Here is a 25,296-nt window from a genome sequence, read left to right on the forward strand (position 1 = left end):
AATATTATAAAGAGTTGTACTCCTCTTTGACTTCTTTCTATAGTGCTGTCACTGAGAAACTGTGATAGGAGGAAGCTGGTCAGAGTTCAGATAACCTGATTAGTACTTTGCTAGGAGAGGAGGTCCAGGGTTTAGCATCTCATTCACATGGGACTTCACGTGTCTAACAAACAAGTCAAGAACTACCTATATTATACAACAAAATTTTAGGTTGTTAAATTTATACTTAAAGTTTTTGTTTAGGGGCGCTTCAGCAGCTCAGTAGGTTAAACATCTGCCTTTGGCTCAGGTCATGATCCTAGTCATGATCCTAGCATCCTGAATCATGTCAGGCTCCTTGTTCTGTGGGGAGCCTGCTTCTCCCTTCTCCTTTGCCTGCCATTCCCCCTGCCTGTGCACACTCTCTGTCAAATAAATAAACAAAATCTTTAAAAAGAAAAGTTTTTGTTTAGTGATTTTAGATGATTCTTCAAGTAAAGATGACCTCTACTTCTATAGACTACTTATCGGATAAGGAAAAGGTTCACTTTTCTTTTGAGAAAGAAAACAAAGAACTGTTTAAGAAAAGGTAAGTAATTTGAACATTAAAGACAAAAGAAAACATTCAAAATCATATCAGACAACATATTAGTGATGTCAAAGAAATAGGATATAAAAAAAGCAAGGTGTAGGAGGAGGATTGGTATCTTTCTTTACTTGAAACAAACCACACTATCATCTTGGCTATATGAAGATTAGTCTTAAATCCAAATTACTTGAGCCAAAACGATCTTAGCTTTAAATTAAGCTAATAGTTAATAAAGAAATTAAGCATACAGTATGGAATATACATGTACAGTGGTGTTAAAAGAAAAATTATCACCTTGTGCTGAAAGAACATACCTCAAGTAGCAGATAAATTTTCATAAGAAACACAAGTTACTTACACTGCTATATAATCAGGGAGGTAAAAAGTGGATAAAATCACAGCTTTATTTCACATTGCGCTTACTCAAAAAAAGAACAAAATAAAATTATCCAATTCCTTGATTACATTGATTCTTTATGTATATACTTTTAGATTTTCACTATTTCTAATTTCTAACATCTAATTATGTTCAATCCTTTCTATTTTTCTGTCTATAATTTCCCCCAAACCCATCTTTTTTCTTCTCCAATTCAACTAACATTCTATTCTACATATTTTTTTAAAAGATTTATTTATTTGACAGAGATCACAAGTAGGCGAGGGGCAGGTGGGACAGGGGGGTGGGGCGAAGCAGGCTCTCCGCTGAGCAAACAACCTGATGCGGGACTCAATCTCAGAACCCTGAGATCATTACCTGAGCTGAAGAAGAAGAGGCTTAACCCACTGAGCCACCCAGGTGCCCCTATTCTATATTTTAGTTATTTCCTTCAGTGTGTGATCTCCCTCACTCTACCCCCTTATATGGTGACATTCAGATCCATAGGTATCTATAGCTAAATTAAGGTATAGTATTTGATGGTTCCACAATATAGCTTTACTTATATTTTCTTCTCTGTCTTCTGTATTACCTGCTTTATATTCAGATTTAAGCTGTCATCCTATTTACACCAACTCCTTTATCCATCCTCAATATTTTCCATGTGGCACCATTCACCTGTTTAATGGCAAAAACATTTCTCACTTGGATGCCTGGGTGGCTCAGTCAGTTAAGTGACCTACTCTTGGTTTCTGCTGGGGTGGTGATCCCAGGGTGGTGAGATCAAGCCTGACAGAGGGCTTCACCCTCTGGATAGAGTAGGCTTGGGATTCTCTCCCTTTCCCTCTGCTCTTTCCGCTGCTCAAGCTTGTGTGCCTGCGTTCATGCACGCTCTTTGTCTCAAATAAAATCATTGAAAAATTCCTCACTTGGTCATCCCCATCTGTGCTTTCTTTCCCATTTTCCAAAAATGAAAACATACAGCATGACTTAATCATTCTCTTATCCTAAAATTTAATATGGGTTTACTCTTTTTAAATTCTAATTTTAGAAACACTTGTTTCCTACTTTTTCCCCTGCACTGCATGACCCTCCCAATTCTAAAATATAAAACACTACTCTATTAAGAAGAAATCTTCAAATTAGATTCATGAGGCACCTAATCAGATTAAAAAGCAAACCAAAGAACTGAGCATCCACTACCCCCAACATATTTATACATGCTTCTATATAAGACTTCATACATAAGTAAATCTAAATTAATGTGTACAATATTAAAAAAAAAAAGAAACATCTTAAAAGAATAAGCTAGAGATGACATAAACTATTTGAAAATGTCCTATTCAGGACATCTTCACACTATGATTTAATAAATATCTCAAAGTATAATATACACATAGGGTGAGATACGACATTAATCACAATAGATATAAATTCATTTCTTATAGCTTCAGCTTTTTATCCAGGTTATCAAATCTGACTAGTCTGTGGTTTTTTTTTAAGATTTTATTTATTTATTTGACAAAGAGAGATCACAAGTAGGCAGAGAGGCAGGCAGAGAGAGAGAGGGAAACAGGCTCTCTGCTGAGCAGAGCCCAATTTGGGGCTCAGTCCCAGGACCCTGATATCATGACCTGAGCTGAAGGCAGAGGCTTAACTCACTGAGCCACCCAGGTGCCCCTAGTCTGTGTTTTCATTAAATAGCCAATATTTTTATCTTGTCATGTGTTTAATGAGATCAGAGTAGGAAAGCCTGTCACCGGTATTTGTGTTCTTTTATTATCTTATAGGGCTTGTTTGGTAAAAATCTTTTGTATTAAAAAAAAACAACATTTTTTTAAAGATTTTATTTATTTGACAGAGAGAGCGAACGAGAGGGAGAGTACGAGCAAGGGGAGGAGTAGAGGGAGAAGGAGAAGTAACCAACTGAGCCACCCACGCACCTCCAAAAAACCTTTTTTTTAAAAGTAGGATCCATGCCTAGCGTGGAGCCCAACACAGGGCTTGAACTCATGGTCAAGACCTCAGTTGAGATCGAGAGTCAGATGCTTAACCGACTGAGCCACCCAGGTATCCCTACAAAGTGATCTTTAAACAGTAACCTGTATATAACACTAATAAACAAAATCCTCTCAAAACAAAATGAAAACTTTTACACAAAAAGTACCCTTCAAGAAGGGCAATGGCAGAGCCATCATTACGTTTTAAATTCCTTTTCATTCCCCTGTAATACTGTGACATTCGGAGGCAAATTTGACCTCTAGTTTTATTACAAAACCTACGATCACAGGAAAAAAAAAAAAAAAAAGCTTGTATTCTAGTGACTTCATCTTTTCAAACCAAGGAAAGTTAAAACCAAAAGAACTTACACAGCAAGCTTATTTTAAATTCTCTTTTATTAAATTCTGATGTATTGCCATCAAATAAGCCAATTTTGGGAAATTTGAAGAACACCTGCAGAGAAAACCTATATCCTTTGTTAAAAACAGACAAGTACTAGCTTATTAAGGAAGAGCCTTTCATGTTTTCAAACCACCTCTATTGAAAAAGTTCTTTTTAAACTTCAAAAATACTGTATTTAAATAAGCAAAACCCTTCCTGTTCTCTAATCTTTAAAACACTGAAAACTCATACCAAATTGTTTATAAAGATAGTGTAAAGATTTTCCCCTTTTTACTTTTTCTTTTTTTGAGACAGTGGACAAGCGTGTGTGCACACATGTGAAAAGGGGGGGGGGGAGAAAGAACCCACTGCAGAGCCCAACATAGGCTCAAACTCACCACCCTAACCTGAGCTGAAATCAAAAGCTCCATGTTTAATCCAGTGAGCCACCCAAGCACGTCACTTGTTTTTTACCTTTTCCCCCTCCTTTTCAATATTTAATCATAATTTCCCTTGAAAATGATTTGGAATCAATTTAAGTCCACAAATAAGAACTTTATTTTTATTAGTTTTAGTCAAAACTGGTTATTTGTTAGAGGTGTTTAAAATCTGAAATGCTGGGGCACCTTATGGCAGTCAGTTAAGCATGTGACTCTTGGTTCAACTCAGGTTGTGATCTAAGGGTCTCAGGACTGAACACCATATGGGGCTCATCTACTTGAGCTTCTCCCTCTTCTTCTGCTCTTCCATCTCCCAAACCCCCAACCCACCACACTCTAAAATAAATAAATATGTTTTTTAAAAATGTGAAATATAAGTCTTTTTTCTAAACAAATTGATCCACATCTCACGTTTCCTTGTTGGATTAAAACATTACCCTGCCTAGTAGTTTAGTTTTATATTTTTCATTTTAGCGGCACCTGGGTGGCTCAGTGGGTTGAGCCTCTGCCTTTGGCTCAGTTTATGATCTCAGGGTCCTCGGATCAAGCCCCACATTGAGTTCTTTGCTGGGCAGGGAGCCTGCATCCCCCTCTCTGCCTGCCTCTCTGCCTACCTGTGATCTCTCTCTGTGTGTCAAATAAATAAATATAATCTTTAAGAATATATAAAATTTTTTTTCATTTTGTTTTATTTTCTTTTAATATTCCTTTAATATTTTTGCATTATCAGAAATTCGGTTACTACTGATAAGGATCAGAGTTGACAAGACTATGTCAGATATCAAAAGTTATCTGTTCAGCATTTTAAAACTGTTAATTCCAAATGCCTATTTACATAAGAAATCAAATAAAAGTTCCTAAATTTAATCATAGTTTATTTTTGATACAGTAATGTATACCATATACAATTCCATTTTTACTGACTGGAGAGAGAAGCTGGGGTGGGAGGAAAGGAAATATCACTTAACACATAATAAAAGTGAACACTAGCCCTTGTGTGAACATCTTGGGGAGATTTTCATTTTTATAGAAATCTTCACTTACCTCTAAACTCAAGCTGACTTAGCTCCTAAAGAAGTAGGTTTGTGTCAAATCAGAATTACTCCTTTTGGTGTTGTTTTCCCTCTTTTGAAACAGTGACCCATTTTATGTTGTTCTGTTTGGTTAATATGTGCTTCTTCCAGATGTCCTGTTCATGTGAGAAGTGAAGGGAACTGCTTTACAGCAGAGTGTCCCTCTTGGGAGGTAAGTGAAATAGCTCACACAAGCTACAATTTACATCTTCTTCAAGAAAGATGGTCTGTGGTTCCTCAGTCCTCCAAGATGATCAGAGGAAAAGTATTATAGATTTGGTGTAACCTTCCCCATTTTTGGAAGATACATAAAATACAATCTTTCCAACAATACAATATATTGCCTACTCTGCACCAGACATTGAGTACTATGGAAGATATCATCTGACATACGGTTCCTGCAGTCCACAAGGACATTTACGAATAACCTAATGTTCAGCAGGAAATTACAAGTATCCTAAGAACTATGAGTTTAGGAGAGATTACATCCAGCTACAAGTGAAGCTCGGAGTGGGGACAAGTTCAGTGGTAACTTCACAAAGGATATGCTAAGATAGGACAGGGCAGGGACTCTTGGAAAGGGGAAAAAAGGATAAACTATAAGCCTCAGAGCATGTTTCAACCTCTTTAGGGCAGAGAGCATGTGGAAAAGGAGCTTTAACAATACCTGAAGTCAAAAGATTTTGACTACAAGCATAACAATAATCAAATAGGTCAAAACTAATGCACCAATATTTTACCTCTGAAGCAAATCACTGAGTCTAACCATAAGAAACTTATGTGCAAGGAAACGATAAACTGAATTAAGTGAAATTACTGAGGCATACTAGAAAACAACACACACAAATTCATACAGAAGAAGAAATCTTTTTTCATTTTGGTTTTTTTTTTAATCATGCTGAGGTGTGAGGAAAATGTTAATTTAGACTACACCTTTATTAATTTGTAATTATCATAGATTTCTTTTAAGGCATCAGTGTAATGCTACATGGTGATTCCCTGGGCATTTTGTTCTTAAACCTACATATGACACAGTAATGTGACCAGCTGCAGTTCCCTTCCTGCATTTCAGAAGCTCTGAGTGTCCAAACATTTGCCCCTCTATATAACTTCACACAAAAGATGCAGTTGCCCAAGAAGCCTCCACCATGGTATGTACTCCCCAAAGTCCAAGATCTGCCATTTAATTACAATTCAGCCATGGAACCTCAAGTACTTTAGCATATTATACCAACATAAAACAAATCAAATTCCAATCCTAGTTAATAAAGGTACTCCTACAAAATGCAAAAAGTATATTCTTATAAATGAAGAACTGAAGTATGTAACCTATAGTTTTAAAGAGACATATTCTACTCCGTTAAGATAAGTTTTAAAATTTCCTAAAAGAGTTACTATTTCCTCATAATGTTACCAATTGGAAGAAAACCCAAATGCAAACTTGTTATAGCACACAGAAATTTAACTGTATTTCCAAACTTACCCATTTAGCAATTGCTAACTGCTAATGCTAACTGCTAACTGCTAACTGAAAATCAAGAAGAATGAATGTTTTCAACGTCTGGTACATACAGGCTGACATGACTTACAACAATGATTGTGAATTATACCTAAAGAATGATCTTAAATTCTGATCTCTAAAAGTTAAGTCTTAAAGAAACATATGGTTCTGTCAGGTAGCTCTGTCATTCTAGTATGTAAGTTTCCTAAGGGAAAGAGGGAAAAACTAATGAGAACACTTTAACAGCCTGGTTAATGCTTACCTTTCATAGGAAGTAGCATTTTACAAGAGGAAATGACAGCAAACTGAGCACTAGCCTGTGTGTGAAAATCTTGGGAAGATTTTCATTTTTATTGAAAAAAAAAATCTACCTCTAGCTTCTCTCTCTTCCAGGTCTGCACATCTCTCACTGAAAGAGTAGTGGTTTGAATGACTAAACCTTAAGGTATTTCATTCAAAAGCCACAAAGTAATAATGTTAAATTTGCAAAAATTTTAAAATAGGAAGGCACTCTTTCTTCCTTTTGATGGACATTTTTCTATAATACAACAATCAACTAAGAATGATGTAGAAAAGATTAGCATAAAACTCCAGTAGAGTGTAAATCAAAAGTGATCTTTAGATTTTAAATCCCCATTCCTGTCCCGTACTGCTTTCATGTGACATTTAAGGGCTGGATGGTCAAAAAGGATCTCCAAAGGGATCTTTTAAATGACTTTTTTTCCCTTCAATGCCAAAAACCTTTTTAATTGAGAGTAAACGCTTTAAAGCAAGTAAAGAATTATCTGTCACAATTTACTAGTCAAGGAAAAAAATTTGCTTCACACTGAAGTTAAAACTGCAAGAAACACTGACCATCTAAGCATAGCAAATGAATATGAATTATTTAACATTACTGTAACCTAAATAACCTAGTTCTAAGTAGTCACAAAAATCAATACTTATTTCATTGTCATTTATACAAAACAGACATATATATTACATTACAAAGAGAGAATAGGGCCTCCAATCTCCTTTTAAAGAATGTGATACTTTAAATTAAAAAAAAAAAAAAAAAAAAAGCCTGAAAAGCTACACATGAAATTCTTAATCTACAGAGGAGAACAGAGGATCTGTGCTGGGAGAAGGGAGATTGTCAAAACAGTTTTTTAAACCAAGAAGTTACATTTTCAAGATTATATAACAAATTGTTAACTGGACAGTAAAAACATGGGCTTAGGTTTTTGTTTTGTTTTGAACACAAGTGTTTATCTTATTATTCTTCAATTAAAAACAAAATAAGAAAAGAAAAATAATTATAAAGAACCACAAAGAAATACTTTTCATTGCCCTGAAGCTTATCAGGATGAACAGGGAACAGAGGGGTGGGAAAGAGGAGGCCCAGAAGTTGAAGGGAACAATGCCCAGTAAAATCTGAATGAATAAGGACAGGCTTTCCTGATGGCTCCAATGCCCTATGCATCCTAACGAAACTAAAAGGAGGTAATGGCAGTAGCAAAAGGTTTAGAGATTGATAGGGGAGGGGAAAGAGTGAGAAAAATGCAAAAAACACTTGCACACACTGAGTAAGAAATATCATCTCCAGAAAATATTAATACTTACCAGTATGTACTGTAGCTACTGCAATCCATACATACTGTATGCTGAGGTTTATCTTGCTTTTCTGATTTCTTATGATTAGTTAAGGGTACTTGTGCATCTTCATAATGTTTTTTTGCATGGCCATTCACATACCTTACAAAAACCAAATAAAATTTTATTTTAATCTACATATTGCTTTGGAAGTTAACACATGATAATAAAATGAGAATGAGAAAGAATTCCTCCTTATAAGAGCATTCAGTCCTATAAAGAGCATTCAATTAGTTAGTGATTAAGTGGAGTGCTTAAAATATGCTTTTTTGCAATCAAACATGACAGTCGACTTTTAATTATACAGAAGATTAGGGCCAGGCAAGGAAAGGCTCATCTATGCAAATCAGTTTCAATATCACAGATATTATCACTTATCAATCCCTTTGCTGATAGCTTTTTTCCTTTTTTTAAGATTTTCTCAGACTGCTAACCAACTCAGGTTATTCTCAAAGGCAAGATTTGAAAACTAAATCACTCTTAGACTGCACTTGGGCTGCTGCTTAATATAAAAGGAGAAAGTCAGATAAGGAAACAGGCATAATCTTCTCTTTCTCATCAATATAGCTTTAGATATTTTATTCAACTGCCTAAATAATTATCTCCACTCATATGGAAACACATTTGTTTAGAAACATACAAAGTACAAATCATCTTAAGCTTATATAAACCATTTCTTTACATGGACAAAGATAATCAAAGGTTGACTCTATTCATAACAATTTTCTAACACTTTCCAACTAGACTTAATAAATCAGTACATTACAGAAAGCAGAAGGAAACTGAAATAATGCACAGGGCATACACCCAAGTTCCTCTAAACCTCCACTTAATTACTGTATGATGTTGTAACTGGCCAGTACTGTGAAGACCCTTATAAAACAGAACTTCCCAGTTCCTAGAAAGTAGTAAATTTACAGACGGCAAAACCTTATTGAAAAGTCAGTCAAAACAAATGTTGGTCAAATGGTACCAAAATAAACATAGAGAGTTAAAGTTTTGACATGAGGCACCTTCATTATACCAGGAGCAACACTCACCTTGGGGAAAGCAGAACATCTGGGGTAAATAGGGAAGACAAACTTCAGGCTCAGCCTCTGCCCTAGGAAAGCTGGAAGCATCAGAGGCAATACTAACCTCAACTTAGATTTTGATCATATTTTTCCCCATTTTATTCACTATAGTAAACATAACGAAAAACCATGTGTATATGGATCCTCTGTCCACAAAAGTAAACTAAAATCAATTTTAAAATAAAATAATGGTTAAGAGTATAAGCCCCAAAATTACACTGCCTGAGTTCAAAAGTAGCTTTGCACTTACATTTTCTCATCTGTAAGATGGAGATAATAGTACTTAGACTTCATGAGTTCTTAGCTGATTAAATTAAGAAATTCATGGATCTGAATGCATAAATGAATGAATGGATGTTGGTAATTATTTTACTCACGTATTCCTTTATATGCTTAATTACTATTTATTCAGAATTTGTACAATATAATTGTTTAGGAAGTGGTCATATTAAGCACATGTAGGTCAAGAAACACCCAAAACATAATTTAAAAGGTAAACTCCAAGGCATTGTGTAGGTTCCATATCTAATCAGCTCAATTTCCTATGCTTATATAATTCATACTGTGCCATGAGAAACAAAAGTAGTAATTATAATGAGCACCTTCAAAATCAAAGAAAAATCAATACTAAACGATATAATCATAAGGCATCACTACTCTCAGGTCTTCAAAAACTGATCATCTGTACATAGTACATAGAGGTCATTTAATCACCACACTATAGTCTCAATGTACTAGATGTTTATTGTAAGCATTGTAAGCAAGAAGTATATTACTGTTGATATTAATATAATATTATTGCTGATAATTAATATTATATTACTGCAATGTTTTGGCCAATATTCAAATATACCACTCAGAAGTTACCAATTATGATAAACTGGATAAATATTTCCCTCATCTAATTTTAGATTTTAACTGAACAATTTGGTCTAAAAAGGAAAACCATCAATATATATGCCACAGATTTCTAACCACAATCATAAGAATTTGAAAAATAAATGGGATGATGTTGTGAAGGCCGATGGAATATACAACCCAAATATGCTACTGATAAATTGAAGGAATATTCAGCTTAAGACTTTCTGCAGGAAACTGGTCTACAATTACTGAAAAATCAGAATCCCTGGCAATCAACATCCAGGATCACATGAAAAAAGAAAATTAATCAATCAGCTATGTAAAAAGAAGATCCAAATACAAGCTACTCTCACTGTTTAATCTACTTAATCATATTTCTCTGAAACTATGCTGAATTTCTAAACTTAAGACTGCTTACAATTGGTAACAGACTACCTGCAGAGTCTAGAAATTTTTCAATTTATTTTTCCAAAACCTACTTAGAGAACTATTTGCCCCTTGCTATTAAGAACATTAACCTCTCCAATTTTTGAGAGTCTGTAAGGTCTTTTTGTTAACATAGGACCTTCAAGATTTAGGTCGTAGAGCACTATGAGACAACTAGAGAACAGAACTATATAAATTTTATTGCATTATAATTCTCACCTCTCAAAATCTAGGAGAGGAATCTGTCTCTTCAAATGCAGAATTTAAGTGCTTCTACTTGTCTTCTTTTAAAAAAAAAAAAATGTTATCTGTACAAAGTATTTTCAGGTTCCCCAAATCCTAGAGACTTCAAAGCCACAACAGCCACAATTAAGATATACAGTTAACATTTTACAAAGGTACTTTTAAGTGTACATGGAAAAAAAATACTCAATTCCATGACTCAAAATGTGAAAAATCAAAAGTTAACTGAACACAGATGCTTTATTCATGCAATGAGGGTTTAAAAATAATGGGGAAATAGTCCTAACAAATACAATGTAGATTTCAGCGTGTGTGACAGTTTGATTTCCTATTCTCTTGCTGCTAAGCTATTAACTTCTAAGTAAATTCGAAGTGGATTTTCTAAGTTAAAAGAGCAATAGAAATAAATGTGCTGTCAAGCTGAAAGAATGCAAAGGTTGAGGGGCTCCTGGGTGGCTCAGTCTTTAAGTGGCTGCCTTCAGCTCAGGTCAGGATCCCAGGGTCCTGGGATGGAGCCCTGCCTTGGGCTCCCTGCTCAGTGAGAAGCCTGCTTCTCCCTCTCCCACTCCCCCTCCCTTGTGTTCCCTCTCTCCCTGTCTCTCTCTCTGTCAAATAAACAAATTCTTTTAAAAAAGAAAAAAGAATGCAAAGATTGATTTTTTAGTTTGAGTTTGAAGAAAAAAGTTACTAAAGTATTTATGTAACATCATTTTGAAGCCAAGAAAGGGGAGGAAATGCTCAGGCTTGAACAAGATTTGGGGGGTAGGAGATGTTAAGGCCCTGAAAACAAAAATGTCTTAATGAACAATGAAACATTTGGTACATTTTAGGCAGCAATAGATAATGAACTCTATTAACAAGATCATTTTCCAGGGAATTCCTGTATCTATAAACATTCTGTTGTTTTAAGAATGATGTGATATCTGGAATTTGATTCAGAAATCAGTACAGTATAGGTAATAGGTGAAACAAGTTTGGCAAGGTATTAATCACTGTTGAAGCTGGGTGATGAAAATCATGGGGTTCAATTATATTATCTCTATACTTTTGTATATGCTTAAATTTACCCTATTAAAAAGTTTAACAAACAACCATAATGTAAACTTTTATTTAAAGAATTCAAAGTTTCCTCATTTCATCTTTTCAATCAAATATTACTAGATTATCTGATCATCAAAATTAATTCTTCTGAGTACCAATATAAAGGTTTTTCCCTCTAGATTTTTCTCTGTTGTAACACTGAGCAAACAGACTATTGGGAAAGGGAAGACTTTCAGAGAATTACATACAATAATTAAGCAATGGTGCTAATAAATCCAAGTCACTAAAACTTTGACATAAAGCTTAAAGGCAAATTGAAAAAAGCAAGTAGGGTAGTGAAGTAATGTCACCTACCTTCCACAATGGACACTTGAACAAGTCAAACAGACCCAGGGGCTTTTGTTGGAGCGGCACACTAATAAAAAGAAAAATACACAATATACCAATTGTATCATGTTACTTCCCAGTTTCTCCCCTAATCTGTAATATCATATCCTGTGATTAGGTTATAAATTCCATGGCTGCTTAGGTGTACTGAAATCACAAATCTCTGCTTTGTGAGTGCATTTACACAGAAAGGCTGCCTAATTAAAGTTATATTAAAAGAACTGAAATGCATGTCCACAACGGCTGCTCATTTTAATTGTTGGCTCAACTCAAATACTTCAACCACAAGTTAAACACATACACACTTTTTTCTTTTATTACTTATTTCTTTTTGCCATGGTCTCCAACAAGCTAATGACAGTCTATTTTCTCTTAAAAAAATTTTTTTAAGTCTAATTTTTTAATCACACGTCTTTGCCAGGCAGATTATATACTATTATAAATGACAACTTTTTCAGTTTACTTAATGAGAGGCATAACCTAAAGATACAATTAGGAAAACTAAATCCAGTTCTTCCCAACTTTACGTCTTGCTTGCATGAAATACAATTCTAAATTTGACAACTGCATTTAATTCTTACTGAGGATATAACCAAGACATTAATTATTTTAGTTTTAGTATTACAGGGATGAGGCAGATAAGAAAGGAATGAAAACTTAAAAAATATTGATTATAATTCTGCTTGCAGTTTACTCATTCAACCTAAAAAAAAAGCCCAATAAATATAGGAATGATTTTCAAAAGGGAAGGGACATAAAAATCACCTGAAAAGCTATTTCAAAACATGTATGTTCTACTCAGGCAAGATATCTACATTGGGATCGGGACAGAGGACAAAGAACATGTGTATTTTGGGAAAAGTAGCTTCCCCGGTGACTACCTAATACAACGCCCTAAGAACCACAAGTCCACATATGAGGGGTATGGGAGAGGCACCACAACACAACCATAAATTCAGGAGTATAATAAATTCACTACCTGGCATGTAGTATGTGCTCAATAAACACTTGTTGAAATTTCAAATTTCCTAGTTTCCTAGTTTAAGACACCAAGCTCTTCCAAGTTCTGGTCCCTACTATACTGCTCTTGCCTTACAGGCCTTTCTCCCTGTAAGAAAAATTAACCAAAATTGGAAATAAGGTTCATCAAGAACTGTAAGCCCTTTTAATGTATAATGAAACATTGTTTAATAGGTCCTCCCAAATATATTTAATTATAGTTTGATCTGCTGTTTACTTTTGATTAGGACCCAAATTCTATGAAGTTAATAGGTTTTTGGTTTTTTTTTTTTTTACAGATTTTTATTTGGTAGAGATAATATCTCTCCAGCACCCTCCAAAGGTAATGGTTTTACCACCCAGTAGGACATTAACCAATTTTATATTGAGTTTATTCATTTCAATGTTCTTTCTTCAATACCTGCATTCACTCAATTCCTCAAATGCTTTTAGAATCAGCTTTAACATCCTGCTGGTTTCCTCATTAATGAGTTAAATAAATCTCTGACATACATTCATTCTGTATTTGTCTGGGAGGGAAGAGGTGGGCAAGGAAAACTAGGAAAGCACAATGATACACAGCACAAGGGATGCTGCCTGTCTGGCCAGCGAAGGGCCCTATTTTTTTTTGGACAGAGAGGTCACAAGTAGGCAGAGAGGCAGGCAGAGAGAGAGAGAGAGGGAAGCAGGCTCCCTGCCAAGCAGAGAGCCCAATGTGGGGCTCCATCCCAGAACCCTGGGATCATGACCTGAGCCGAAGGCAGAGGCTTTAACCCACTGAGCCACCCAGGCGCCCCTCTAACTATTTTTGAATATGAAAATTGCATGGTAAAATTCCCTTCTGGCAAGCAAGGGTCCTACCTGTCCTTAGTATATTCACACATTTACATTAATTGCCGGAGTCATCCTGAAGGCATTTGAGTTTTTTACTCAATTGGGTCCAGTTTTATTATATTTGCATGTAAGCTACATGACTGAAAGGCTAAGAACACCTTCCAAACTGCTAACAACAATTATTATAAGCAGGAACAAGAAAAGACCATATGTGAGAGGAGACTGTTGGCTTTTTATTTGTACACCCCTGTGGTATTTGACTTATACTAACAAGAATGTGATTTTTTTTTACAGAGGAGCACAGAGGAAGGGAAGGAAAAATAAAACAAGACAAAATCACAGAGGGAGACAAAACATAGGAGACTCTTAATCATAGGAAACAAACTAAAGGTTGCAGGTGGTGGACATTAAGGAGGGCATGTGATGTAATGAGAACTGGGTATTATAAAAGATTATGAATCACTGACCTCTACCTCTGAGACCAGTAATACATTATATGTTAATTAACTAAATTAATGAATTGAATTAAAAGTTTTAAAGAAATATAATGTTTTATAGTTTAAAAAGAAAGTTCTATAAAGTATATTTAAAAAAATAAATTAGAGGGCGCCTGGGTGGCTCAGTGGGTTGGGCCGCTGCCTTCGGCTCAGGTCATGATCTCCGGGTCCTGGGCTCAAGTCCCGCATCGGGCTCTCTGCTCAGCAGGGAGCCCGCTTCCTCCTCTCTCTCTCTTTCTTCCTGCCTCTCTGCCTACTTGTGATCTCTGTCAAATATATAAATAAAATCTTTTTAAAAATAAATAAATAAGAACACAGTTTACTTGAAATAGGTATTCACAGTTTGAGATAATTTGGAGGACTGAAAAGAATATTATTGTTTTGTTTCTCCAACAAATCTTTTTTTCTCTAAGGAACGCCATAATTCAATCTGGAAAAAAAAGCTGTTGAAGTTTAATATTAACCTGAAATAAAAAATTACGTTACAATAGTAAGTTTAGGTTCAAGTTTTTAACTATCTAGAGTTTGTTTTCATTTTAATTATGGAAGATTTTTTTCCTCCTTTAAATGAGAAAAAGAAAATCTAGAGCAAAATCACTACTACTTTGGTGTGTTTTCTACCAAGTGTTCTTTTGTTCCCCCTTATAGTTGGAAAAATACAACACATACCACATACAATTTCATGTTCTAATTTCTCCACTACCAATATATTATTTTTTAAAAGATTTTATTTATTTATTTATTTGAAATAGAGGAAAAAGAGAGAGCAAGCACTAGTGGGGGGCAGAGAAAGAGGGAAGAGAATCTCTACTGAGCAGAGAGCCCAATGCAGCTAGATGCTAAGCTCAGTCCCACGACCCCAAGATCATGACCTGAGCTGAAGGCAGATGTTCAATCAACTGAGCCACCTAGGAGTCCCTCCACTGTCAGTATATTAAATGCATTTCTGCATGTTATTGAATTTAGAACAGTGTACTCTATATTTAGTCTTATAATATCTCAGTTGCCTCAAAAAGTTTGATTAATTTTTAATTTCTCAATTTCAAATTTTAAAATGGCACCGTGAGGCTGAGGGGAGAAAAAATTGGGGAATAATGGCTTGATAGGTATAGGGTTTATTTGGGGATGATGAAAGTGTCTTACAACTAGACAGAGGTGGTTGTAGATGTACTAAATGCCACTGAACTATCCACTTGAAAATGGTTAATTTTATGTTTTATGAATTTTACTTCAATAAAATAAGTAGTTAAATGAACAGGTACTTTAGACAGGCATGAAAAAAGAGAGTAAAAGGGAAAAAGTACTGACTTTTAAAAACATGCAAACAAGTGACTGTGCCTTTTAGTAAATCTCAAAAGTTCCCTTTCTGAGTTAAGAAACCGGACTTCTTCTATCATGAATATTTATAATAAGAAAGTTAAAAATATGTGATAGGACAGTTGGTCTTGGCTATTTAAATGACAGTACTTTCTGAGAGCTTAATACTTTTAATACCAGAAAGACATGTGAAAGCTAAAAAGCTACATAGAATAGGGTATGATACATAGAATAGGGTATAATGAGGCATTCTGAAGCCACTTAATTGTACTGCATTGGGGAATATTCACCTTATTCAAATTAAGAACCTTTGATGTACTCAAAACAATATAAAATAGGATGAAAAATATTGGCTTTATTCAGTTATTGTTAATATTCAATTATTGTTAAGAACAGAACAGGGCAGGGTGCCTGGGTGGCTCAGTGGGTTAAGCCTCTGCCTTTGGCTCAGGTCATGATCTCAGGGTCCTGGGATCGAGCCCCACATCGGCTCTCTGCTCAGTGGGGAGCAGGTTTCCTTCTCTCTGCCTGCCTCTCTCCCTACTTGTGATCTCTCTCTGTCAAATAAATAAATAAAATCTTAAAGAAAAAAAAAAAAAGAACAGAACAGGACATAACATGAATAAAAGACTATCATAAATAATCTTAAAATTATTCATTTTATCACCTAAGGGGCACTCTCTTATAAAAGGTAGTCTCAATTTATAGGAAGATGAGTTTCAAAGGTTTATCTGTAGGATGAACATATTTCCCATGGAAACAGCATTAGAGGTTTTCAGGCTCTTCTATAAAACTCTATGTGAACTGTAACGTAACTAACTAAAATGTATAGCTGACCCTGGAACAATGGAGGGGTTAGGAGTCCCAACCCCCGCAGAGTTAAAAATCCACATATAACTTCTGACTCCCCCAAAACTCAACTACTAATAGCCTGTTGTTGACCAGAAGATTTACTAATAACATAAATAGTCCATTGATACATATTTTGTATGTTATATGTATTAGATACCATATTCTTAGAATATAGTAAGCTAGAGAAAAGAAGATATTAGGAAAATCCTAAGGAAAAGAAAATACATTTACAGTATTGCACTATATTAATTGAAAAAAATCCACATATAAGTAGACCCATATAGTTCAAACCTGTATTGATTAAGGGTCAACTGTGTATATGTATTTTTTTTTAAAACCACACATGGTCAATAAAAATGTTTTTAAGCTTTCCGGTAAAATATAAAAATATTAAGCTGAAGGTTTTTTTTTTTTTAATGTTAAATGTTAGAACTTGACAGAAAGAATTATAAGGATGGGAACTTAGAGAAGTTCAAAAAGATAAGTCTAGGGGCACCCGGGTGCCTCAGTCATTAACCGTCTGCCTTCAGCTCAGGTCATGATACCAGGGTACTAGATCGAGCCCTGCATTGGGCTTTCTGCTCAGTGGGAAGCCTGCTTCTCCTTCTCCCACTCCCCCTGGTTGTGTTCCTTCTCTCTCTCTGTCAAATAAATAAATAAAATCTTTAAAGAAAAAAAAGGTAAGTCTAAGAACTTATTAGGACTCTTTTTATTAGACTTAATCACACTTCAAGGTGATGGTCACAGCAAGAAAGCTGGGCAGTGTATTTCTCATACTGTTACACTTGGCCACAACAGGATCACTGGATCTCATAAACAGAGTTTTCCTTTTACTTAGAATATGTTGCCAAAGTTACTCTTTTTTCCAGCAATCTCTCCCATTTGCTTTGATTCTTCCAACCACAAACTCAGTGTCCCTTTTCTAAGCTCAGGCATCTCAGCCCAGAAGTTGGTACTAACTAGGCTCCTTCTACTCTCCTCCTTCTGCTATGGCCTTAGAACCATCTTCTCGCCCTGTTCTCACCTCAGCCACCAGGTCTGCAATTTGGCAACAGGGCCTTTTTGGAGGAAGAGGAAAGTCTTGATCCTCTCCTGAACTAGAGCCCACCTTTGAGAAGGTAGAGACAGTAACACATATGGTGGGCAGGGGAGAGAGATGGAAGAGCACCAGCCTCTAAATCATGCTAATGCCATGAATTCCTCCTAAAGTCCCCAAAGCTTTAACTTGCCTAGAAACCAGGAAGTGAGAATTGACTGGGCACAGAGGTAGAGGGAAGGTATCCAAATGATCTACAGACCAAAGTGGTTTTATTCCTTACTATTTTTCTAAAAGGAATGGCAGTATGCTCCTTTTATCAAGAGATAAGAAAGACTGCAAACTAGGGAATCTGTGTGTACCAGGGCCTATTTACACACAGATGTTTTCACGTTGCGTTCCAAAGACAAAGAGTTCATAGGAGAAAACAGCATCTACACTTTCCACCTAACCACTAGTCTTCAATCCCCTTATTATTCATTAAGAATCTAACAATATAGAGTACATTTGATATGTAAAGCCTATCAACATCTCTCCTGGAATTCTTTTTTTAATAAATTAATTTATTTTTGAGAGGAAGAGAGGGAGAAAACATGCACAAGCAGGAAGAGGAGCAGAGGGAGAGGGAGAGAGAGAATCTCAAGCAGACTCCAGAGTCCCATGAGAGGCTTGATCTCATGACCCTGAGATCATGATCTCAAAAACCAAGAGTTGGACTCTCAACTGACTGAGCCACCCAGGCGCCTCTCTCTTGAAATTATAAAGTTTTGTTTCTTACCAAACATCAAGCACCAATGCTTATGACACAACTTAGTCAGTGCCTCTACACACAAAATAGTTCAAGCATAGAGCACTGACACACAAGCCACTTACAATGCATCCATTATTCAATTGTTGCTTCAACTGGTAGTGAGAGGCTCTTTATCTTCTTAAGAATTCAGAAAGGTGAGGATCTGATGACCAAGATTCTAGTCCTGGCTCTACCACTACTAGCTATAGAACTGAGAACATCACTTCTCTTCTGGGTCTATTTCTTCATTGTAATATGAAGACTAGGCAATAAGCATATCCCCTCTAATCATATAATTCGTCAAAGAACACAAGGGATAAAATAAATGAAACAATAATGTCATCCTCCCCTACAGACAAACGTCTTCCAACTCCACTCTCCACTTAACAGAAGGATTAATTGCTAATGTAGTGTAATTTTCTAAACCAGTGATTTTCAGCTTTTTTTTTCCTGCCTTGAACCACTTGAGACAAACACATTCCCACCACATTTCCCATCAGTAGCAGCAACTCATCACAGCTGTGGGGATGGAAAGTGTGTGGAATCACTGAACAAACATGCTGCTATGACAGTAAAACTCAGAACACCACTCCCTCAACACATACAAAATTTTTAAAGCTCAACACTCTAAAACTAGTACCAAGCCATAAGAAAACATTAATAATATAGTTTTGTTTTGTTTTTTTAAAGCAAGTTCATGGGGCATCTGGGTGGTTCAGTTGGTTAAGCATCTGCCTTCAGCTTAGGTCATGATCCAAGGGTCCTGTGATGGAGCCCCACATCAGGCTGCCTGCTCAGTGGGAAGCCTGCTTCTCCCTATCCCACTCCCTCTGCTTGTGCTCCCCATCTTGCTGTGTTCCTCTCTGTCAAATAAATAAGTAAAATCTTAAAAAAAAAAAAAAAGGCAAGTTCACTTTTATCTAGTTAATATTCATCCAAGACATATTATGGGCCAGGCACTATGGCAACCACTTCAAGAATATTACTTCATTTAATCCTCTAAAATCCAGTAAGGAATACACTATACTTTAGCCTGTTTTACGATAAAGAAACTGAAGCAGAGACAAGTTATGTAACTTGCTAAGTTAGTAAGTGACAGAACTAGAAACCAAACTCTGTTTGAAGGCATGGACTGCTGTAAAGCAGTAAGTCCAGAAGGTTGTCATTTTTGTTTTAAAAAGATTTTATACTATGTGTTTCTGTGTGTATATTATATGCCTCTATATAAAATTTTTTAAAAGTCTGGAAGGATATATGGTAACTGTTAATGGTTATGTAAAAGGAATGGGTTGAGGGATTGGAGCCACATGGACCTACTTTCCATTACAGTGATTTTTTTCAGAAAACATTCCTTCTTTTATAATAAAAATTTAAATGGCTTATATTTAAAGATACTGGTATTATAAAGTTGTCTTAATGAAATAGACTTATTCTAAACTATTAACCACGAGTGGTAAGTTAAACCAAAATCCAAGATTTTTATAACTCTATGGGTTTGTAAAAATATAATCAGTGAAAAGAAAATTTTTGCAGCTCTTTTTCAAAACACACACACACACACACAGGTATACACACACTACACAAAAGCATCAATAGCAAAAGTGTTATTCCTCTTAAAACTAGAGAATAGGGCAGTATTATCATAAAAATTCTATGAATAGTTCAGTAAACATAAGTAGAATTATATTCTAGAACTAACCCAACTAACCCTCCAACTGAGATATTTTTAGAAATTTAAGAGCAAGGCACATAATCTTCTTTATACCATAAATATTATTTGAACCATATGCTCACAAGCCTATTCCATGCTAAAAGTCCCGAAGTCTCTCCTATCTTCAACTTGAATCTTCTGAAATTACTGGGGAAAGAAGTAGGTAAAGTCAGATAAAGAGAGAGCAGGAACTGGGCCATAATATAGTCCAGAAAAGAAGAAATCCAGTTATCTTAAGCAACTGCCAAAGGTGCCAGAGCAGTCTGAATGGAACCAAACTCATTATCTGTCACCCCCCCCCCCCATCCTCCAGTGCTGATCATTCTGGGAATGGGCATTGGGTTCCCAAGGAACAGAGAAATAGGACAGTTCTCTTAAAAAGCAACAGGAGGTGCTCAGGGCCAAAGAAGTGAGCCAATGCAGACTTTGGGAGACTAAGCAGAGGTCCAAATACTGGAGGAGGAGGAGACCAAGCATGAGCACCAAATGCAAAGAGGACAGAAATGGCAGGTTGGGACTCAAGGCCAGGATCCCAGAACCAAGAGTTTAGGGACAAGGCAGGAAAGGTAATGATGAAGCAAAGCTTATCTTGGTCATCTTTACACTTTGCCCATTAAAACCTTTTCCACCTTCTGGCAGCTCTTTCCTGCCTCACTTCCATTCTTACTCAGGGGCACCTGAGTTGCTCAGTGGGTTAAGCCTCTGCCTTCGGCTCAGGTCATGGTCTCAAGGTTCTGGGATTGAGCGCCCCCCTCCACTGGGCTCTCTGCTCAGCAGGAAGCCTGCTTTCCCCTCTCCCTTTGCTTGTCTCTCTGCCTACTTGCGATCTCTTTCAAATAAATAAAATCTTAAAAAAAAAAAGACTTAGCAATCCATAATGTCTTTCTGAATCATTAAATAAGTAAACTGTTTTCTGGTAAAGTCACAATTCAATATTTCTCAAATCATTCTCTCCTTTCTGTTTAGCAGCCCTGTAACAGATTAAAGATAGCCACAAAGTTTTTGACACTACTCCCATCAAGAAGTAGATCTGTGTCCTCATTCTTTGAATTTGGCAGGCTCTGTAGTTGCCCTGACCAACTGAGTAAGACAGAAGTGACTCCGTATTCATTTGCAGGACTAGGCCTTAAGAATTTGGCAGCTTCCTTTCGCTATTACTTGGAATGCTTACTCTTGGAAAAGCTAGCCACCATCTAAGGAGTCTGATCACCCAACATGCTGTGAGAAACCCAAACCACATGGGTAGACCTTGGAGAATATGACACCATGGCATGGGAGGACTGGGAAAGGGAAAGCACAGAAGCAGCAGACATGCAGGTTACTAAGCCATCTTGGTAGAAGACGCTCCAGCCCCAGGTACTCCAGCAGATGTAACACCAGCCAAGTTCTTCCTGAGGTATGATCCACAAAATCAGAAGCAAAGTAAAATGGTTGTTATAAGCTACTAAGATGTGGGATAGTTATACAGCAGTAGATAATCAGAAGACCACTTATAGAAAGAAGGGTATCAGTGATAGAGCATCCATCATTCACACCTGCCAAACTCACTGAAATGATTAACACTCTTGTTTAACAGAAGTGAGGATGGGAGCCTCCAAGAGGTTCCACCCATAAGAATCAAAACTATGCAAGGGCTAGACTATCCCTCTGCAACAGAAGTAGTAAGAAAGTAAGAAAGTAAAAGTAAAAGTAAAAAGTGGCCTATCATAACTAAGCTGCCATCATCTTTGGGACTGGATCTTTCTGTATCCTTCCAATATTTTTTTTCCTTCTAATATTTTAATAACTCAAATCCAGATGTACCGTCACTACTATAAGGCAACCTAATTCTTTCTTTAGCACTCCTAATGTTGCCCTGTATTATAAAAACAACCTTCAAAATCTCAAAAAAACCACTATTTCCATAGCAACCCCAAATTCTGAATAAAGATCCTTAAGAAAGTGTCATTGGCACCTGCAAGAATTCCTTTTCTCTCCTTTAAAGCTACCAAGCCTAGCCTTCATACCTTTTCCCTCTCTGGATTATGTTCTCTAATAAGCATTCTGGGAAACCTCAGATTTTACTAAAGGTTCGATTTGAAAAACTGAACAGTTATGAATTGAGAACATCCTACTTCATTTCTGTTTCCAATTCTGTCTTTGCTCTGAGTTCTGACATACTCCTGAGCCAGCCTGACTTGATCCCTGTCTCACACAGCAATGTCTGATCCCAGGCCTCTGTAGTTGGAATCAAGAGCCCACATGCTAATAACCAGAATCCCAAGATTTCCAAGTAAGTGCTCACATTTTTCTCTTAAAGTTCTCATAAAACTGTTGCACAGCCAGCCCAGAAAGAGGAAGAGAGGGAAGGACACAATGACCAGAATTCTACTCCAGATCATCTGGGTTGAACTAGGCAGAGGCCTTAATCACCTGCCCTTGACTCTTGCCGAAAGAAATCTTCCTTCTCTCTCTCTCTCTCTCTCTCTCTCTCTCTCTCTCTCTCTCTCTCTTTTTTTTTTTAAGATTTTACTTACTTATTTGACAGACTGTGAGAAAGAGGGAACACAAGCAGGGGAAGTGGGAGAAGGAAAACCAGACCTCCTGCTGAGCAGAGAGCCCAATGCAGGGCTCTATCATAGGACCCCAGGATCATGACTTGAGCCAAAGGCAGATGCTTAATGACTGAGTGACCCAGGCACCCCAAGAAATCTTCCTTCTTTAACATAAAAATGTACCAAATGACTAGGTTACCCTCATAAGAATGTAACTGTTACTATACAGACTCAAAATAAACATGTTAGAGGTCATGTGATATAATGAAGCAAGCATGGGCTTCAGGACCAGCGATTTTAAATTTACCTTCTCGCTCTACCAGTTTTATTCTATGACCTACAGGAGCTGGTTCCAGAGCCAGCTTCCTCATCTGTAATACAGGGCAAATACCACCTCTACCTCACATGGCTGTGTTAATGATTTCATGAGACAAAAGATATAAAGTGCACAGCAAAGGGCCTAACAAACAGAAAGCACCAGTGATGGTCAGTTCCTTTCCATTAAAAACACATTAGAAAGAATAAAATGGTTGGCAGGGGTCAATTCTGGTTGCTGCAATTATATCTAACAGTTAACGTATGGCCACATATACCATGACTACTAATTCTCAAAAAATTTTTTCTCTTAGTTTACACCCACTAAAAGGAACTTCAGCTAACAATTCCTTTGCCTAGAAGAATTTCATATACATAAGTCACATTAAAGTTAAAACTCTCTCAGAAACTCCTCCTATATCTGACCTAAAATTAAATTACATTCAAAACATCAAATGAATCAGATAAAATACTCAATCCTCATATGCTTATTTCAAAATTTGACTGAACTACTAAACCACCTTCATGTCAGAATCATTAAACTTTATACACCTAATGTAAAATAAATATATTTAGAAAGCAAATACAGTTCAGGTGTACATTCTGAGAGATGTGCAAAAAGGTTTAGACAACTTAGGAAGATGTTACTCAGATAAAATATTTAAGTACAGAGACAACTTAAGTATCAAAATCATACTGAAAAATACTGAACTCAGAGGTATTCAGAACAGAGATTAAATCCTGATTTACCGGGGCACCTGGGTGGCTCAGTGGGTTAAAGCCTCTGCCTTCGCTCGGGTCATGGTCCCACGGTCCTGGGATCAAGCCCCGCATCGGGCTCTCTGCTTGGCAGTGAACCTGCTTCCTCATCTCTCTCTGCCTGCTACTCTGTCTACTTGTGATCTCTGTCTGTCAAAGAAATAAATAAAACCTTTAAAAATAATAATAATAAAAATAAAAATAAATCCTGATTTACTAATCTAACCACGCAAATCATACCTTGAGTAAACCAACACCCAATACAATGTGCTAGACCAAAGTCATTTAAAAATATTTTTTAACTTTGAAGTACAGTTGACACACAATTAGTTTCGTGTCTTGTTACATTAGTTTTAAGGTATACAACAGTGATTGGACAACTCTATACCTTATGCTATGCTCACAAGTGTAGCTACCATCTGCCATTGTACAACACTGTTACAACACCACTGTGTATTCCCTATGCTGTACCTTTCACTCCCATGACTTAAACATTCCATAACTAGAACCTGTACCTCCCACTCCTGCTCACCCATTTTGCCAGTCTCTCCACCCCTCCCTTCTGGCAACCACCTGTCTGTTCTGTTTATAGGTCTGTTTCTGCTTTGTTTTTTAGATTCCATATGAGTGAAATCATATGGTATTTGTCTTTCTCTGATTTATTTCACTTAGCATTATACCCTCTAGGTCCATCATGTTGTTGCAAATGCTAAGATCTCATTCTTTTTTAAGGTTGAGTGATATTCCAGTGTGTGTGTGTGTGTCTCCCAGTTCTTTTTTTTTTTTTTTTTTTTTTTTTTTTTTTGAGAGAGAGAGAGAGAAGCAGACTCCCTGCTGAGCAGGAAGCCTGGTGTGGGGCTCGATCTCCGGACCCTGAGATTATGACCTGAGCCGAAGGCAGGTGCTTAACTGATTGCGCCAACCTGGCACCCCTCTCCCACATCTTCTTTATCCATTCATCTGTCGATCAACACTTGAGTTCCTTCCTTATCTTGGCTATTATAAATAACACTACAATAAACATAAGGATGCATATATCTTTTCTGAATTGGAGTTTTCATTTTCTTTAGGTAAACAAACATTTAAAAATTTCTAATTCTTGTTTTAGCAAAGAAGAAAAAAGGAATGATTTCAACTCATATCAGATTAAATATAAGGTAATCAGCTTATTTTTATTAACCAGTAGCTCAAAATTCAATTCCTCTTTATCCACCTTACTACCAGATTCTCTTTAAGAAGCAATGTCCTTGGCTCTTAGCCTACTTTTCCAACCTTTTCCATGTCAAGACATGCACAGAAAATGATAACATCTGTATGGCACACGCACACAAATTCAAAAGGCTTCCCAGGACCATAAGTAGGATCCCCTTGGAGGCTACAGCCACCCTTGGGCTGAGGGAATCCTTATCTTAATACATGTATAATTCATTCCTGGTCCCTCTGATGAGAAGTTGTGCTAGCCGATCTTTTACATGGTTATCTACCAATGTAGGAGGAGGTCTCCCTTCTGCCGTGATGCCCACTTATTAGAACAAACTGGAAGTTCTCAACCACCTGAGAGAGCCAGCAGCATTTCCTGGGAATCCAATTTACCATTCCTCTGAAGATCTTAAGCTTATAATATTGACTAATGCTCTAAGATCTGTCAG

The 25,296-nt window shown here is 36.5% G+C and overlaps 1 protein-coding gene across 5 annotated transcripts in view; it reads right to left on the reverse strand.

Annotated features, from left to right (window-relative positions):
• USP3 (ubiquitin specific peptidase 3) overlaps positions 1-25,296 on the reverse strand; it is a 106,989-nt gene that overhangs the window by 61,635 nt on the left and 20,058 nt on the right. For 2 of the 5 annotated variants that reach the window (XM_082737246.1, XM_082737248.1), the window contains 2 exons: positions 11,971-12,031; positions 7,943-8,074 (listed from right to left, as the gene is read on the reverse strand). In XM_082737246.1, coding sequence (XP_082593372.1) covers positions 7,943-8,074; positions 11,971-12,031 — 193 coding nt within the window. Of the gene's footprint in view, positions 1-7,942; positions 8,075-9,012; positions 9,034-10,551; positions 10,560-11,970; positions 12,032-12,982; positions 13,112-25,296 lie in introns of those variants that run through there. The other 3 variants (XM_082737247.1, XM_082737250.1, XM_082737249.1) reach the window with 3 other exon arrangements.

Source organism: Mustela nivalis (genome assembly GCF_964662115.1).
Source record: "Mustela nivalis genome assembly, chromosome: 6".
In the NCBI taxonomy this organism is placed as follows: Eukaryota; Metazoa; Chordata; class Mammalia; order Carnivora; family Mustelidae; genus Mustela; species Mustela nivalis.